The sequence below is a fragment of the Helianthus annuus genome, chromosome 4 (assembly GCF_002127325.2).
Source record: "Helianthus annuus cultivar XRQ/B chromosome 4, HanXRQr2.0-SUNRISE, whole genome shotgun sequence".
Lineage (NCBI taxonomy): Eukaryota > Viridiplantae > Streptophyta > Magnoliopsida > Asterales > Asteraceae > Helianthus > Helianthus annuus.
In genome coordinates this window covers 178,745,940-178,764,157 of record NC_035436.2, presented here as the reverse complement: position 1 = coordinate 178,764,157, position 18,218 = coordinate 178,745,940, and the positions used below count along the sequence as shown (strand labels likewise).

General features: G+C 41.0%; 2 protein-coding genes across 2 annotated transcripts; one reads left to right on the top strand and one right to left on the bottom strand.

The window, feature by feature from the left end:
• The first annotated feature begins 8 nt into the window (after positions 1–8).
• On the top strand, positions 9–1,225 carry LOC110933938. Its single transcript, XM_022177138.1, has 3 exons — positions 9–62; positions 176–968; positions 1,080–1,225. Exons 1-3 carry the CDS (start codon positions 9–11, stop codon positions 1,223–1,225), a joined length of 993 nt encoding a protein of 330 aa, XP_022032830.1.
• A 10,111-nt stretch (positions 1,226–11,336) lies between these two features.
• Positions 11,337–13,928, bottom strand: LOC110933939. The gene has a single exon (XM_022177139.1). It carries the CDS (start codon positions 13,926–13,928, stop codon positions 11,337–11,339), a length of 2,592 nt encoding a protein of 863 aa, XP_022032831.1.
• Positions 13,929–18,218: the final 4,290 nt, after the last annotated feature.

Genomic DNA, 18,218 nt, shown 5'->3' with positions numbered 1-18,218 from the left:
ATATGTAGATGAGACTTGTGTTGATTCTGAAGGATATCCTGTCTATCGTCGCCGTCAAACAAGTAATACGGTAGTAAAGAATGGTGTGACACTTGATAATAGATTTGTAGTTCCTTACAATGCTCCCCTGCTCAGAAAGTATTAGTGCCACGTTAATGTTGAATGGTGCAACCAGTCAGGTTCTATCAAATATTTGTTTAAATATATTAATAAGGGGCCTGATAGAGTCACTGCTTCTGTTTTTCAAGCCAATAGCACCAAGAATAATGCGGAACAGAATGTAGCTGTAGATGAGATAAAAGCATACCTTGATTGTAGATATATATCTGCTTGTGAAGCTGCTTGGAGAATATTCATGTATGATATACATTATAGATATCCAGCTGTTGAAGTATTACCTTTTCATTGTGAAGATGGTCAGAGTATTGTGTATAACGATCATGATAATTTGTGTGATATTGTTACTGATCCAACTGTGAAAATGACAATGTTTACAGAGTGGATGAATTGTAATAAAGTCGATGAATTTGCCAGGACATTGAGGTATGTTCAGTTTCCGGGATATTATGTATGGAATGCTAAAAATCGCAAATGGAATCGAAGAAAGCATCCGTATGGATCAATTGGGAGGGTACATTATGTCCCACCATCACTTGGTGATTGTTATTACCTAAGGATTTTACTGAATCATATTAAGGGACCAACCTGTTTTGAAGATATAAAAACAGTTGATGGGCAGGTATTTCAAACATTTAAAGATGCATGTTTTGCACGGGGGCTGTTGGATGACGATAAAGAATATGTTAATGCTGTCAAAGAAGCTAGCACATGGTCAACCGGAGATTTCTTGAGGACCTTTTTTGTAATGTTGTTGTTGTCAAATTCGATATCTCGTCCTGGTGTTTTTTGGTCAGAAACGAAGTCCCTGTTATGTGAAGACATTATGTATCAGCAACGAAAGATAACTGGTATTGCAGATAATGTTATTATTTTATTAAAGTTATATCCGATTACATTAAAATTATGCAATAGCTCTGTTACTGGGAAAAAACTAATACTTTTTTCAATATTTGTTTTAGATTTGGATCTTCAACAGGAAGAACTTGAAAATATCTGTCTATTTGAAATTGAAAAGTTGCTACTTACCAATGGAAGTACAGTGAGAAATTTTGATGATATGCCAAGTGTTCCAGACAATTATGTTTCATCGTCGAACAATCGATAGATAATGAAAGAATTATCGTATGATAGACTAGCTCTTCAAAGGGAACATGATCGTTATGAAAAGTGTTTAACTGCCGAACAGGAAAGGATATATAAAATTGTTATGGAATCGATTGAAAAAGGTGATGGAGGTGTGTTTTTTGTATATGGTTGTAACACCTTGAAAATTCCTGTCCATTGAAATAAAGACACGTGTCATGAGAGACAAACGTGTCAGGAAAACCGGATCAGATAAAAAGATGTACGGTAGGATTTTAGTAAAAAGGGCGTTATGTTATTAAAATACCTCTGAACGACCCAAGGGCGACATGTTATTAAATCACCTCTGAACGACCAAATTTTTTTTTATAAATCCCAAGATCCTTAAACCGTTAGATAAACATCTTATAGAATAACCGGTTGTTTCCAAATAAATAAGGTTTCATCTTTTATATGGACTTAGGATTATCAGGATGGTTACTACTAAAATGCTGACTAAAACCTTTGAAAAAAGGGGAATCAAAGATAGTTATTTAGTTTGTCCAATTTCCATGAGAAAACCAAGACTTGTTCTTGATAATTCCGTCAAAGTTAAAGCTGCCATAAGAGTCCAAGGTATCAAAGTTCATGCAAGCATGCAAAAATCTGAATTAGTGGACCCTACACTGCAGTAAAGGCATGATGTTTCGGCATTTCAAGGTTGCATGGTCAAGACTTAAAAGTTTTAAAAATTTTGTCCTCTGACCATCGGTTACGGACCGCAAGGCTCTAGGCTTACGGTCCGTAAGGAAGGTACCTGGGCATTTTCAGCAAAGGTCGGTTACGGACCGTAGCCATTTCAGCATACAGTCCGCAAGAGGTGCTTACGGACCGCACGGCCTATAGCTTACGGTCCGTAAGACTGTCGCTGGCAGCAAGTTTTGGACAGCTGCTTGTTCAACCCGTTACACCGACTTAGAATGATGGTTTTTGAAATCAGGGGCTTGCTAGGCAGTATTTAGCCCTCTAGGGACACCTGGGATGATCCCCCAACCTTTGTAGAGTTGCTTGTCTCAATCTTGGACCATTTAGTTCACTATATAAGGGCATGAGGTGGTGACCATTTCATTTGCTCATTTGAAACATTGGTTCAAGACTTCTCTGGAGCTTCCCTGGATAGCAACCAACTTTCATTAGGTCCCTAATCCTCCTTAGGACTCTTGTAAGTGCCCTTAACCTCCCTTAATCCATTCTAGCCTAGTTAATTAGCTAAAAGTCAAACCGTCATAATTAAGGTTTGACTTCGTGATTAATTAAAATGTGCTCTGTCAAATCACGAATTAAAGATACCTTTAAGTAGGTAATTATGTGGGTAACAAACCCTTAAAAGGGTATTTTCAGATTCCCACTCTAAGCATGTCAATTGTCGAGTCAAAGCTAACTTTAAAAAGTCAACAAAATGCTTAAATCCGAATTAACTTATAATTAGCAATGTAGGATGAATGCAACTTGTTTTAACATTAATATAACTTGGTAAATAATGTAAGAACATGTTCCAACATGTTCAACTCGACAATTTTCTGTTTAGACCCGGTTTGGAACCGAAAGTCGCATAGTTTGACTTTCGCTTTGACTTTCAGTTCTGGCCCGGTTTAGTCATGATTAAGATTGCCATAGAGCTCCTTTTGGACCTAATAACATGTTAGTATATCCTCCTGTGATTATACAACTTGGTTCATTAGATATCTTGATCGTATGCATGTTTCCGTTAAATGCCCATATGTTGACCATTATGCCCAAATGTCCATAAATCATGATTTTTGAGAATAAAAAAGGTAGGCATCTTAGTTACTGAATTATAAACTTGTACCCAAAATTTGACATCGGTTTGAGGTCTAGATTAAGAGTTATGCTCATTAGCGTAATTAGAAGCTTTCTTAGTAAATAGTTAGCGTAATTAGCATGTAACCTACCTAAACCCAAATTTTGTATCAAAACTTTATACCCACTGATATATAATAATATTTTGGGAGTTTTAAAGATTTTTATTTATTTTTTAGGCTGAGCATAACTTAAGGTTTTAAGCTTAATTCGGCTTATGCCGGTTTTGCCCTTTTAGACCATAAAATGAGTTTTACAAAACCTTTTGACCCCAAACCTTTTTCTACTGATTTGTTATGTTAAATATATTATTCTGAGCCTTCTAGAATTATAAAAATATCAGCTTTTCTTTTAAAACCCGGAAATGGCTCCAAATCGCCTTTTTAGGCATTTTTACGACATAGTATATGTTAAAACTAGTTTATATACATAAGGTTTAATACCTACTGATATAATTAGTAAAATTTTATATCATAACAGTAAACTAAGGTTGAGAACTCAGGTTTCCGTTTTGACCTTTTAAGTTTATGTGAAATTACCAAAATGCCCTTATGAGGCGTAAAGTGAGTTGAAAATCATTTGGGGCATAATAGGACATATCTTACTGATATTACAACATATTTGGTGCATATAATCTCAGGAAACTTGTATATGACTTATATGGTTGCCCGTTACGCACTTTCGCGTTCGGATCGGCTTATGTAACTAGTTTACGCACATTAGCCGAAACGGGCCAAACCGTATCATCTTAGTCTCTAAATTCAGAATGTATTTAGTTTACCCATAATATATAAGTCTCCAAACTTGTCGGGTCTAAATCACATTCTTTTCCCGGTTTTCGCCTTCCTCGCGATTAAACTATAATTATCCTTCGAAACTAACCGGTCTAAGCTTAGGCTATGTTAAAAGACCCGTTAGGATTCTAATAGGTTATTATAAACCTTCGTTCCAGAATAGGAGACCAGTAAAAGACCCTTGCATTTGCTTTTGTGGTTTATACTTGCTCAGGTAAATACTTTTAACTTATTTTTCCTTATATGGGCTTGGGGGTACGGTATATAAAATACCGCTTGGTCGGGCAATTGACCCTAACTCATTAGTAGTTGGGTATTATCAATGTGACCTGTTTGAAAACTAGTTTTGTTTGTTTTACGCCTTTGGGAGTTTAATGACCATGTCCCGGATATCCTTGGCATCATTTTAAGAAATGGCCACGACCTTGACACCCGGGTGTAGGCGTACAACCGGTAATGTGTCCATATTTATTAAGGTATAAACGTTGGCTTCCCGCCGCAGATTTATACTGAGTGGTGTGTCAATTAACCTTAAACCCGGCACGACCCGGGCGACTGAACGCATAACGAACATGTAATTCTTTTACAAGTTTAACTATGATTAATTATTCCCAAGTTATAAAAAGTTTTGTGCCTTGTGCATTCAAACCAATTTTCTAAATATTTTCAAAATGAGTCAGTTAAATTGTATTTACCAGTGCAAACTGACGTATTTTCCCCAAAAAGATTAAGTGCAGGTTCTACACGGAATAGGCTGGCTTTTCCTTAGCATCATAGAGTCTCGCAAGCTTTGGGATGCATTTATTTGTTGAACAATTACCTCTTTTATTCCGATCCGCCTGTGGATCTATTTCGACTACTTGTGATACTTAGATATTACATTTGATGGTTGAAGTAAATCTATTTTTATTGCTTCCGCTGTGTATTATAATTTGTGTTGTTTGACAATGATGATATCAACTACGTCACGATAATCCCCCACCGGGCCCACCGGTGACACGTGGAAATTTGGGGTGTGACAGGTTGGTATCAGAGCCAACACTGAGTGAATTAAACACTAGCCTTTTGTGTTTAATCTCAGTGCACAAATTGCACATTCTTCGAGTTCCAAGTCTAGACAAAGAACATAGGACAAACTCTGTTTTGTTTTATTTTATTTTGGGTTTATTTTATATATGTGTTGTGGTATAACAATGTTTGCAGGACAGAATGCCGCCAAGATTTCTCCGAGGACGAGGCAAAGGCCCAGTTACGGGACACGATCATGAAGCTGGACCTTCGCACAGGCGTACCCCGTCCATCACTATGAGCACTAGTCCACAAGAGCCGTGGAGGCTCTATGTTGAACCAGGGAGGCGATCGGTCTCCTTAAGCTCTTCACCTTCTTACCAGCATTCCTTTGGGCCCCAATCGGAAAATGAGCCCGACAACCAACCGCCAGCCTTCATACCACTACAGGGATCAAACTCGCACCACGCGTATGGCGACCCCACTCCGATCTTCCAGAGCTGATTCAACCCGGCAAATATCTTCCCTGAACTTGTGGGTCATAACCCACTTGGACCTGAGGATCATTTCTCAGGTGACCACGCTGATGACATGGACGAAGACACGGATCCCGTGGAGCCCGCGTCTGGAATACCTAACCACCCGATCGAGATCTCTGACAGGTCATCGTTTCACGGATCACCCTACCGTGGTCCAGATAGCTTTCAGGAGAGGTTTAACCAGTATGACTGGTATTTCACCCCGTCCGAGCACTCGTCGTCCCACCAGCAGCATCAGCAGCAGCAGCAACCACAACAGGATCCTTCCGAGGGTTCCCAATTCAGGGCAGTTACGCCACCACCACCACCACCAGTAGAGCAGCAACCGCCTCCGGAGCCACCGAGGCGGAGAAGGTCAAACGCACGGATGTCCGTGCGAGGAGGAGTTCGAGTCAGCACTCCTCAGCCCTCAAGTGGTAGTCATTATCCGCCACTCCAGGAGGAAGAAGAAGTCCCACAGATGGGAGGTCCATCAAGCCCCATTCCAGAAATCAACTCTGTACCTGTGGCACCACCATTGGGTTTTGATAACCCAATCCCTGCATACGCCGGTTCAGCGGCGTATAATCCCTTTGAGCAGCCGGCGCATACCCACTACAACTACAACTACGCTAGTGTGGATCCATATCAAGAAGCATGGGATTACAACGCTAGTCACCCAGAGGGGCCTTATGGTGGTCTATGGACCACTGGCTACCCGACTTATGGGTACCAGCATCCGCCGCCTCCTCCACCTGTGTACCAGCCGCCGCAGCCACAGATAATTCCACCAGAGCGCCAGCAGGAAGTCCTTGAGAGACTGGACCGTTGTGAGCGGGAAATTCAGACTGAGCGCAGACACAACAGAGGATTCTTCAAAGGACTATCAGATTTGATTAAAGGAAAGTCCAAAAGAAGGGATTATTGAAGATCCTTGTTATTTTACTTTGTTGTAATCCAGTCCCTGCGTGGACTTTTTGCTTCAGTATTCAGCTCCTGCGTGAGCTTGTTATTTTGTACTCTGCTCCTGCGTGGGCATGTTTTGTTAGTTAACCCCTGCGTGGGTTTGTTCTTGATTTCCGCCCCTGCGTGGGCATTTATTTTCGTAGAAGTCCCGTTTTGGGCAAATTATGTACTTGTTTGAGACAATTTATGAGATGTTCTAGTTAATTTTTATTTTTATTTATTATTGATAATTATTTGCTTAAAATGTGAAAATAAATAGAAATTTAAAATGGAAAAATCTAAAAAGAATAGAGACCTAGCCATGTGTTATCAAAACAAGGCCAAGATGGTAGTTCTATAATTAGATTAAGATCCATGTAACATCTCAATTTAGGACTCTTCCGCGTTAATTATTAAAGGGATCTTGGAGGTAAAACCTAGCCTCTGTGTTGTTGCAGACATGGCCAAGATAGTATAACCCACATAATAGATTCCAATTATTGTTAACATCTGTTAGTATGTTAACAGTTTTGGCAAACTGTGAATCAGTAAAGTCACACAGGCCATCCCTCATAAAGGGTTAATTTTAAATTCCCTTAATTATTTAACCGCTTCTTTGAAGCGAAGTGCCTGTGGGCAATAACTAAATGTCCTCCGTGACTAAGGACAGTGGTAGCTTATGACTCCCTGTTAATAAATGGTAATGAACTGTGGTTCGACCCTGAAACACCTGGATACTATAAATCCTGGCTTACTAATAAAAATTTTAAAACTGTCCTTGTGACTATGCCTTATGTGCTAATAATAGAGTATCATAGGATAATAATAATAATAAAATCCTAAGGTTCTAACAAATTGACCTAAAATGGCAATTTAAAACCTTGGTTAATAAAATATAAAATACTATAAGAACCTTTAAGTAAAAACCTTGTCCATCATTTATATGTAGCAATTGAAGCTACATGGCTGGGTCGGATGAAGTCAATAGCCATCCGATAGGAAACCGTGATGATGTTAAAATCCAAGTAAGGGGTGCTGAGCTGAAAGCAATTGTTGATGATGCGGTCGCAAAAGCCTTAGAACGGCAGTACAGTGAGTACAGTGAGACCCGTAGTAGAACCTTATCTGCACCGCATGCTAAACCAAAGAATCATTCTGAGGCTCACAGCAAACCACCACCTACTCCACCCAAACCTAAGAAAGATGATGACCGACTTTCCTCAAATGAAAACGGTGTTCACCCCAAGAAGATTGTGTTTGACGATGCCCCACGTGCTAAGGGTTGCACGTATAAATATTTTGTGTCTTGCAAGCCCCGGGATTTTAATGGGGAAAAGGGGCAGTAGATTGTATGACTTGGCTTGATGAGATAGAGACAGTTGTGGACATCAGTGGATGCGCTGAGAGGGATATGGTTAAGTTTGCATCCCAGTCATTTAAGGGTGAGGCTCTAGCTTGGTGGAGGGCGTTGATTCAAGCTTCTGGAAAGGTTGCCTTGTACAATTTGTCATGGGAGCAATTTGTTGCTCTTATTAAGGATAACTATTGCCCTCAGCATGAGGTTGAGCGGATAGAGTCTGATTTCCTATCCCTGGTTATGAAAAACCTAGACTGCCAGGCATACCTCACCAGTTTCAACACCCTGTCCAGATTGGTTCCATACCTGGTGATGTGCTGAAATGGGTTAATTAAAACTAACTAAATTACCCTAATTCTAGACTCTCTAAGCTTTAAATTTATAAAACTAAGACTCGACCTAAACCCTAAAACACACAACCGGCAAGTGAACCGATCGATGTAGTAAAGCTTAAGTAAGTCCGAGTATCGAACCCAAGAGACTCTACTGATTACGCTAATGACTCTATCTAGACTTAGACTGACGCGACTTAACTAATTGTTTATTTGGACGGGGGGTTTCTAAAAGTCCTAAATAAAATAATAAAATAATGCTAAATAACTCGACGAACTAACACGAACTCGAACGAAGACTGAACTCAAAGATGGTGGAGGAACTACCTAGGCTAGACGCAAGCTAAACTCCGAATGGGTTTCTATTCGATGATTTTTGTGGTGTGGAACCGGGATCTTTAAATGCTAAACCTATTAAGACACCACTAAGCCCCTCAAACACTCTCAAGGCGATTCTTATGGCACTACCTAGGCTGTTATGCTCACCGGTTTTCTAGATTTCTTTTCCGTCCTCTAGTTTCTTGAAAGTGCTCATGTAAGACGCTCTACTTTGCCGCGCGAACGTCTAAAGCAACTATGGGTTTAATCTTGGCTTAATAGACAATGGGTTGTTAATTCCTTATAACTACACCGAGACCTATTAATATCCTCGAGCCTTTCCGCGACGAGTCTAGCAGCACACTTGATTTTATTAAATTACCGAATATTGTTTCTAAGGTTACTTACATGATTTTCACCCTAAAGGATTAGAGATTTATTATGTGATATAGACACTCACCAAAACCTAAAACCCTAGCCCGAGCCTATTCCATGATAAAGACCGTCACCAAGAATCGAACGAAGCAATAAACAATAATTAAACAATCACAAGCACGCATACGCACCAAGTTAAATTACCATAGCTTTTACAGTACAAGAAAAATCCACAACCACGCCAAAAACCGAATAAAAACCAAGCTTTATTTAACTATTGTCATTAGCCTAGGTAGTTTAACGATTTAGCCAAGAATCATAGTCTTAAAAATAAAAACACAAAGTCTCAAACAAGAATTCATCGAATTAAAACTAAGAACGAAGAAAAGAAACAATTCGGAGAAATAAAACCCGTAAAGTCTTCAACTCTTACGCTCCTAGCTCGACTCCAATGATTCTTGACCTTTTATTCTCGCTAAGATCCCTTTCAAACTTCGTCCAATATGCTTCTGATCGACCCCCTTCTCTGCCGTCTATGTTCGATGATGTTGATCTCTTCGTATTCAGTTAATGTGCGGCTCTCCTCCAAAAGTGCAGTATGATATTTAATATATATCTTTTTTTTTCTATGTTGCCGTCCACCGTCTTTCGTTTCTGCCGTCCACCTTTAAAGCCCACAAAACAAATATTGCCTCTCTAATCCCAATTGGCCTTTAAGACTTTTCGTGGCCATAGGTCTTGACATCTCTTTAATTTAAATTGTGTTGTATCATTAATCCATCACAATTCAATGAATTTGGGCCCTTATGATCGGATCTAACTCAACATGGTGGGTCAACTTTAGCTAATTAACATTTTGTAGGCATGGTCTCGCCAATGATCAACTGTGCCTAAGTTAAATTATAAAATTGAGATAGTGGGCCCGGACCAATCACAGAAAATAGCGGCAACTTTCATTCGGTCTCTGGCACCCCACTCTGTCCAACTCGCTGGTCATTTTCATATTATTCGTTTTTTCCCCATTTGCACCAGAACCTGCCAAAACACGATATAATATAATATAATACTAAAACTAAAAATAATAGATAAAAACTATACAAAAATTATACATTTTACACGGGACAAATATGTGTATTTTAACCTACATCAAATATCCCCACACTTAACCTTTTTTCGTCCCCGAAAAAGAATTATGCAAAACGGAATCATAGTCAAGATAATCGTTCGGGCCAAAAAACTTATATTACTTATTAGAAATCGAAACTTGTGTTAGCCGCGATTGCAAGTATACTTGTCCTCTTAAACCCAAACCCGGTTCAAAGCCCTTATCATGCAAGTTAGGTTCAAATATGGGTCAATCCACCTAGGGTCTCACACTAAGAATCGCAGGTACACCTAATCCCACCTCAAACTTATAGGACAAAGAGAACGATCACTGGACCAATTCCCAACCGTCTTATATCAAAACCAGGAGAGTTTACAATCAAATTTTTTTTCTTTTTTTTTTCATTTTTTTTTTCTTTTTCTTTTCTTTTTTTTTTTTCATCGTGAGTCTAGACGGTGCTTTCCCAAAACAAGAGGCAGTCCGGCTGTAGAGTCGCTATCCCCAACCACAGACTACTTAGTTTCGGTACTTTATTATTTTTTTTCTTTTTATTGCTTTGCACGGTCGATTTCACACACCCTAGCGGTAATCCGGCTGTAGAGTCGCTATCCCCAACCACAGACTACATAGAAGTGGCTACTTTCATTTAGTTTCTAGCTCACTTTTTATTCTATTATTATTTTTTTTTCACATGATCACAAACTCTAACGGTTTTAACTTATAACGGTGCCCCTTATGTTATTATTGGCGGTTTCAATTTCCCCACTTTTCATAGATGAGAACCCACTAGTAGACCGACATTTAGGTATATTAAGATCAAAGGAACCCAGAACCGAACCGAGCCTACCCGCATATCTCAAACTAGACACAAGCTCAATTATTTTAATCTCATATTATTATTATTATTTGAACCCGAACAAAAACTCGACTTTTCTATCATTTTCCGTTTTTTATTTTGCAAACTTCTATTTCAAAGGACATTTTCTGTTTTTTTCAATTTTTTTGGATTTTTCAATTTTTTAATTTTTTTGTATTTTTCAATTTTTTAGACTCAAGACACTACTAACTAGACACACTGAACACTAGTTCCCATCCCCACACTTAAACTTTACATTGCCCTCAATGTAGGATGGAAACCGACTCAAAAAACTAAAAATAAATAAGAAATAAAAAGACGAAGGGCATAATTGGAAAGGACTTAGCTGGTTTAATTCACGCGGATGCTCCAAAACTCTCGTCCAATCCAGCTCGATCGTATAGCATTTCATTCGCGATCAGCTTGACTCTAACTGGTATACTCGATAAATGCCTGATATCTGATAAGCAGCTCCAAAATCACCCGAATGGAGATTGAGTACGGGTGGTACATATTCAAACCTGCATAAACAAAAACAAGCAAACACCAAAGCAATACCGACTCGACACAAACGACTCACTCAATACAACTAACTTAGACTCATGATACAAAATAAAAGACTCAATATACAAACTCTACAAGTGGGTCACAACTGTTCACACACTTCATGGAGGATCATATAAGCGCAGCTCACCTCCATACCAACTCTTACGGGCTGCAGCACTATCAAACCTATCATTGCCCGCATCTCTCCAAACTCCCTCATATCTCTCACAATCTCTCAACTCGTCATCGGGCGGTTTGAATCTAGATGTTTCATATCGAAATCTATCCCCACACTGAGCCTGACTCAGTGTCTCTATCCTAGATTCTAACCTCAGTAACCTCTCCTCTATCTCCTCTACTCTCCTATCAGGTGGATCCCCACACTTGGGTTTTAACACATTTTCTAGACTCGACTCAGTCACCACCTCTTTCTCGGCACTCTCAACCTTCCCACTCTCCTCCAACAACGCGACCGCTTCGACTCGATCACTCGACCCTCTCGTAGTATTCAACTCGAAAACTACCGACTCGTCGCCCGCTCTAAGTGTAATTGTGCCTAACAAGACATCTATAAGCGCTTTAGCGGTGTTCAAGAACGGGCGCCCTAAAATCAACGGCACTTTTCCATCAGCCTCCATATCTAGCACTACAAAATCCGCTGGAAAGACAAACCTGTCCACCTTCACTAACAAATTCTCCACTATCCCACGAGGATACTTAACTGACTTATCCGCTAACGAGAGGGTCATAAGAGTTGGCTTCAAATCACCAAGGCCTAGTTTTTCGTAAAATGAATATGGCATCAAATTAATACTAGCACCAAGGTCTGCCAACGCGTGGTTTTGAACATCACCACCAAACAAACAAGGGATCGTGAATATGCCCGGATCAGTGAGTTTCTCAGGAAGTTTGGTCAAGATCACTGCAGAACAATCTCCACTCAATGGAGTACTAGAACACTCACCTATCCTATCCTTACGCTTGAGAAAATCCTTAAGGAACTTGGCGTATTTGGGCATGGATCTCAGGGCCTCTATGAACGGAAGATTCACCTTTAGCTGGGTGAACATCGTAAGAAACTTCTCGTATTCCCTAGCGTATTGCTGCTGCTTAGCACGAGCGGGAAACGGAAGACGGGAAATATCAATCACTGGTGGTGGCCTAGCCCTAAGCGGCTGCTTCTCTACTTTCTTCTCAACCTGAGGCTCCTCGGTATGTGCGGTGCTTGCTGGGCCTAGCCTATGTTGCACCTTACCTGGGGCCTCCATCTCTATTTCCTCATCTACCTCAGCGTCACTCTCTAACTCAACACTCTCTCTCGCGACCTCTCCTAGACTCATCCCACTACGAGTAGTGATGGCTTTCACAGAATGGTTAACCGGGTGAGTGGTACCTGAAAACTGACCAGAGGGGAACTCTCTCAACTGCCTAGCTATATCCCCTACTGACCTCTGAAGATCTAAAAGAGTAGACTCTTGATTTTTAAGCTGAAGTTCGTGGTTTCTATTCGTCTGCTCCTGATTTTTCATGAACGCCTGAGTCTGCGTCATCATCTGGGCGAACATCTCCTCCAACCTGTTCGTACTAACCTCAGGAGCCTTTCCACTGCCTTGACTCTCCTGAGTCGGTCCTCCACTAGCAAACTGCCTACTCGAACCACTATGCTGACCACTCTGATATAAATCAGTCCCCCTACTTTGATACTGACTCAATGGAAAACCAGGGGGATCTCCAGAAGGGCGATATCCACTACTACTACCACTACCCTGCCAGCTGGAGTTAAAAAGATTATTATTATTACTAAATTGACCCCTAGACTGACCAGCTATGAACTCAACCTGCTCTAGAGTAAGAGTGGGACAATTGAGCGTGTCGTGACCTCCCCTACAAACCTCACACCTATCAATTCTCTTCTTAATCTCACTCAGCTCTCGCTTCATCTCTTGCCTCAACTCCTCTCTAACTCTCTCGATCATAGCAGCAACTACCGATGGATCCAAGCTAACTTGGTTTACCCCTCGACCGGCCGAGGAGGTACGAACAGGAATGGAAGTCCTGCTGGTAGTGCTGTAATCCATGTCAGAATGGGCAAAACTTTGAAACAAATCGTTACACTCAGCTACTGTCTTCTTGCCCAAAAGTTGCCCTCCTGCTGAAGTATCGAAACGAGCTCTAATCTCAGGAGTAAGACCATTGTAGAATTTTTCAACTAACGCCCAATCAGACAAACCATGCTGCGAACAACGGGAAAGAAGCGTCCGAAAACGCTCCCACGCCAAGTGGTACGGCTCATCAGGCTCCATGCGGAAGGAGTGGATCTGATCACGAAGGCGAGACGCCTTGGCTGGTGGAAAGTACTTGGCTAAAAAAGCATCACGGAGACCTGCCCAAGTGGTGAAAGTGCCTACGGGCTGAGAATCGAACCAGACGGCTGCGCGTCCAGCGAGTGAGAATGGAAAGATCTGAAGAAATCGAGCATCGAGGTTCACCCCCTCAATGGAGAAGGTGCTGCAAAGACGAGTGATGCGGTTGATGTGAGCGGGTGCATCCTCGTCGTCACGTCCATGAAACTGGCATGAATTGGTGATCGCTGTCATGATGTAGGAAGGAATCCGCCAAGACCGAATGTTCGGGATGTCTGGAAGGGTGATGGGGGAATTCCCACCGGCAAAGCCAGTGGTCGCCTGATCGTAGACTGTCCTACGGGCCATGTGAGGTACGGGTGGTGGACTAGGTGGAGATGAAGAAGAAGAAGACTAACAACTGACTCGACAAACTAAAACAAAAAGAAACAAATAAATCTAGACTCCTACGACTCAAACAAATAGCACGTAGCACGTACAATGTCAATCAAGTCCAAACAAAGTAATCAACGCAATCGCCAAGAGTCCCCGGCAACGGCGCCAAAAAACTTGATGTGCTGAAATGGGTTAATTAAAACTAACTAAATTACCCTAATTCTAGACTCTCTAAGCTTTAAATTTATAAAACTAAGACTCGACCTAAACCCTAAAACACACAACCGGCAAGTGAACCGATCGATGTAGTAAAGCTTAAGTAAGTCCGAGTATCGAACCCAAGAGACTCTACTGATTACGCTAATGACTCTATCTAGACTTAGACTGACGCGACTTAACTAATTGTTTATTTGGACGGGGGGTTTCTAAAAGTCCTAAATAAAATAATAAAATAATGCTAAATAACTCGACGAACTAACACGAACTCGAACGAAGACTGAACTCAAAGATGGTGGAGGAACTACCTAGGCTAGACGCAAGCTAAACTCCGAATGGGTTTCTATTCGATGATTTTTGTGGTGTGGAACCGGGATCTTTAAATGCTAAACCTATTAAGACACCACTAAGCCCCTCAAACACTCTCAAGGCGATTCTTATGGCACTACCTAGGCTGTTATGCTCACCGGTTTTCTAGATTTCTTTTCCGTCCTCTAGTTTCTTGAAAGTGCTCATGTAAGACGCTCTACTTTGCCGCGCGAACGTCTAAAGCAACTATGGGTTTAATCTTGGCTTAATAGACAATGGGTTGTTAATTCCTTATAACTACACCGAGACCTATTAATATCCTCGAGCCTTTCCGCGACGAGTCTAGCAGCACACTTGATTTTATTAAATTACCGAATATTGTTTCTAAGGTTACTTACATGATTTTCACCCTAAAGGATTAGAGATTTATTATGTGATATAGACACTCACCAAAACCTAAAACCCTAGCCCGAGCCTATTCCATGATAAAGACCGTCACCAAGAATCGAACGAAGCAATAAACAATAATTAAACAATCACAAGCACGCATACGCACCAAGTTAAATTACCATAGCTTTTACAGTACAAGAAAAATCCACAACCACGCCAAAAACCGAATAAAAACCAAGCTTTATTTAACTATTGTCATTAGCCTAGGTAGTTTAACGATTTAGCCAAGAATCATAGTCTTAAAAATAAAAACACAAAGTCTCAAACAAGAATTCATCGAATTAAAACTAAGAACGAAGAAAAGAAACAATTCGGAGAAATAAAACCCGTAAAGTCTTCAACTCTTACGCTCCTAGCTCGACTCCAATGATTCTTGACCTTTTATTCTCGCTAAGATCCCTTTCAAACTTCGTCCAATATGCTTCTGATCGACCCCCTTCTCTGCCGTCTATGTTCGATGATGTTGATCTCTTCGTATTCAGTTAATGTGCGGCTCTCCTCCAAAAGTGCAGTATGATATTTAATATATATCTTTTTTTTTCTATGTTGCCGTCCACCGTCTTTCGTTTCTGCCGTCCACCTTTAAAGCCCACAAAACAAATATTGCCTCTCTAATCCCAATTGGCCTTTAAGACTTTTCGTGGCCATAGGTCTTGACATCTCTTTAATTTAAATTGTGTTGTATCATTAATCCATCACAATTCAATGAATTTGGGCCCTTATGATCGGATCTAACTCAACATGGTGGGTCAACTTTAGCTAATTAACATTTTGTAGGCATGGTCTCGCCAATGATCAACTGTGCCTAAGTTAAATTATAAAATTGAGATAGTGGGCCCGGACCAATCACAGAAAATAGCGGCAACTTTCATTCGGTCTCTGGCACCCCACTCTGTCCAACTCGCTGGTCATTTTCATATTATTCGTTTTTTCCCCATTTGCACCAGAACCTGCCAAAACACGATATAATATAATATAATACTAAAACTAAAAATAATAGATAAAAACTATACAAAAATTATACATTTTACACGGGACAAATATGTGTATTTTAACCTACATCACCTGGTAACTCCGGAACCCAAGAGAATCGCGCGTTTCATTGGGGGTTTGGCCCCAGAAATCAAGGCTAGTGTGAAAGCCTCACGACCTACCACATTCAGATCTGTAGCTGATCTATCTCTGTCTCTCACTCAAGATGCAGTAAGACAGAGATCATTAAAAAATGCGGACTCTGAGAAGAGGAAACGTGAAGATGACAATTCACGTAGGTCAGGCAAGAAGCATAGAGGGAACCGTGACAGTAAGAAGGGGTCTGAAGCCAGGAGGAACGATCAACAGTCGGGTGATAGGCCCAAGTGCAAGGTTTGCAAGAAGCACCACTTCGGGAGGTGCAGGTATGAGCAGAAATCCCAACCTAAGGCATGTGGGATATGCAAGTCCACTGAGCACCGAACTCTTGAGTGCAAAAAGTTGAAGGATGCAACTTGTTACAGTTGCAATGAGAAAGGGCACATCAAGACCAATTGCCCAAAGATAGTAAAGAAGACTGAGGAAGGGAAGAAGACCAACGCTAGGGTCTTCCAGATGAATGTGCAGGAGGCCATCCAGAATGATAATGTCATAACTGGTACGTTTCTCATTAATGACGTTTACGCAAGAGTATTGTTTGATTCTGGAGCAGATAAATCCTTTGTAGATGATAAATTCTGTGAATTATTAAGATTGCCTATTAAAGCCTTGAAAGTAAATTATGAGGTAGAGTTAGCAGATGGGACTTTAGAAACCGTCTCGACTGTGTTAGATGGATGTGCCATATCCATTAGGAACCACTCTTTTCCTCTGTCCCTCCTCCCGTTCAAATTAGCCGGTTTCGATGTAGTGTTGGGCATGGATTGGTTATCGCATAACCAAGCCCAGATTGTATGCAATAGGAAGCAGGTAATAATCAAGACCCCGTCTGGTGAGCCACTCACCATTCAGGGAGACACACATCATGGATTGCCTGAGCAAGTGTCTATGCTCAAAGCATCCAAATGTTTGAAGACTGGTTGTGTCATTTATATGGCACAAGTAACCATTGACGAGAAGAAGCCCAGGATCGAAGACATACCAGTCATTTCTGACTATCCCGAGGTTTTTCCGGAGGAACTACCTGGTTTGCCACCAGATAGGCAGGTGGAATTCAAGATTGACATCGTCCCCGGGGCTGCACCAGTAGCCAGAGCACCATATAGATTATCACCAACAGATATGAAGGAATTAAGGACACAGCTAGATGATTTACTAGCTAAAGTTTTATTAGACCTAGTTCATCTCCATGGGGAGCGCCAATTCTGTTTGTTAAAAAGAAGGATGGATCAATGCGTCTATGCATTGATTACCGTGAGCTAAACAAGGTTACTATCAAGAACAGGTATCCTTTGCCTAGAATCGATGATCTATTCGACCAGCTACAGGGAGCGAGTTACTTTTCTAAGATAGATCTCAGGTCAGGCTATCATCAATTGAAAGTTAAGGAAGAGGATGTACATAAGACCGCGTTTAGGACTCGTTATGGTCACTACGAGTTCCTAGTGATGCCTTTTTGGGCTCACTAACGCACCTGCCGCATTCATGGATCTCATGAATCGCGTATGCAAGCCTTACCTGGATAAATTTGTCATCGTCTTCATTGACGACATCCTCATCTACTCTAAGAACCAAGCTGACCATGAGAGGCATCTTCGGTGCATTCTTAAGCTGCTCCATCAAGAGAAGCTCTATGCCAAGTTTTCCAAGTGTGAATTTTGGCTTCGCGAAGTCCAGTTCCTTGGACACGTTGTGAGTGAGCGTGGATTTCAAGTGGATCCCGCAAAGATAGAAGCTATCATGAACTGGCAGGAGCCAAAGACACCTTCAGAGATTCGTAGCTTCCTAGGTTTGGCTGGATACTATAGGCGTTTTATTGAAAACTTCTCAAGAATTGCTGCACCCTTGACGTCGTTAACACGTAAGAACATTAAGTTTAATTGGGGGCCTAAGCAGCAAGAATCTTTTGATATCTTGAAGCAGAAGTTAAGTAACGCACCAGTGTTAACGTTACCTGAAGGCATTGAAGAATTTGTGGTGTATTGTGATGCATCACACACCGGAATGGGTTGTGTGTTAATGCAAAAGGGCAAGGTCATAGCCTACGCTTCACGTCAATTAAAGGTGCACGAGAAGAATTACACCACCCATGACTTGGAGTTGGGTGCCGTTGTATTTGCACTAAAGCTGTGGAGGCATTATTTGTATGGGACGAAG

Excerpts from the sequence above, each read along its gene's own strand:
- LOC110933938 (XM_022177138.1), top strand. The coding sequence starts at position 9 with ATGAGACTTGTGTTGATTCTGAAGGATATCCTGTCTATCGTCGCCGTC. Across the intron at positions 63-175 it reads CTATCGTCGCCGTCAAACAA|TCAGGTTCTATCAAATATTT; the intron begins GTAATACGGTAG and ends TGGTGCAACCAG. Across the intron at positions 969-1,079 it reads TCAGCAACGAAAGATAACTG|ATTTGGATCTTCAACAGGAA; the intron begins GTATTGCAGATA and ends TATTTGTTTTAG.
- LOC110933939 (XM_022177139.1), bottom strand. The coding sequence starts at position 13,928 with ATGGCCCGTAGGACAGTCTACGATCAGGCGACCACTGGCTTTGCCGGT.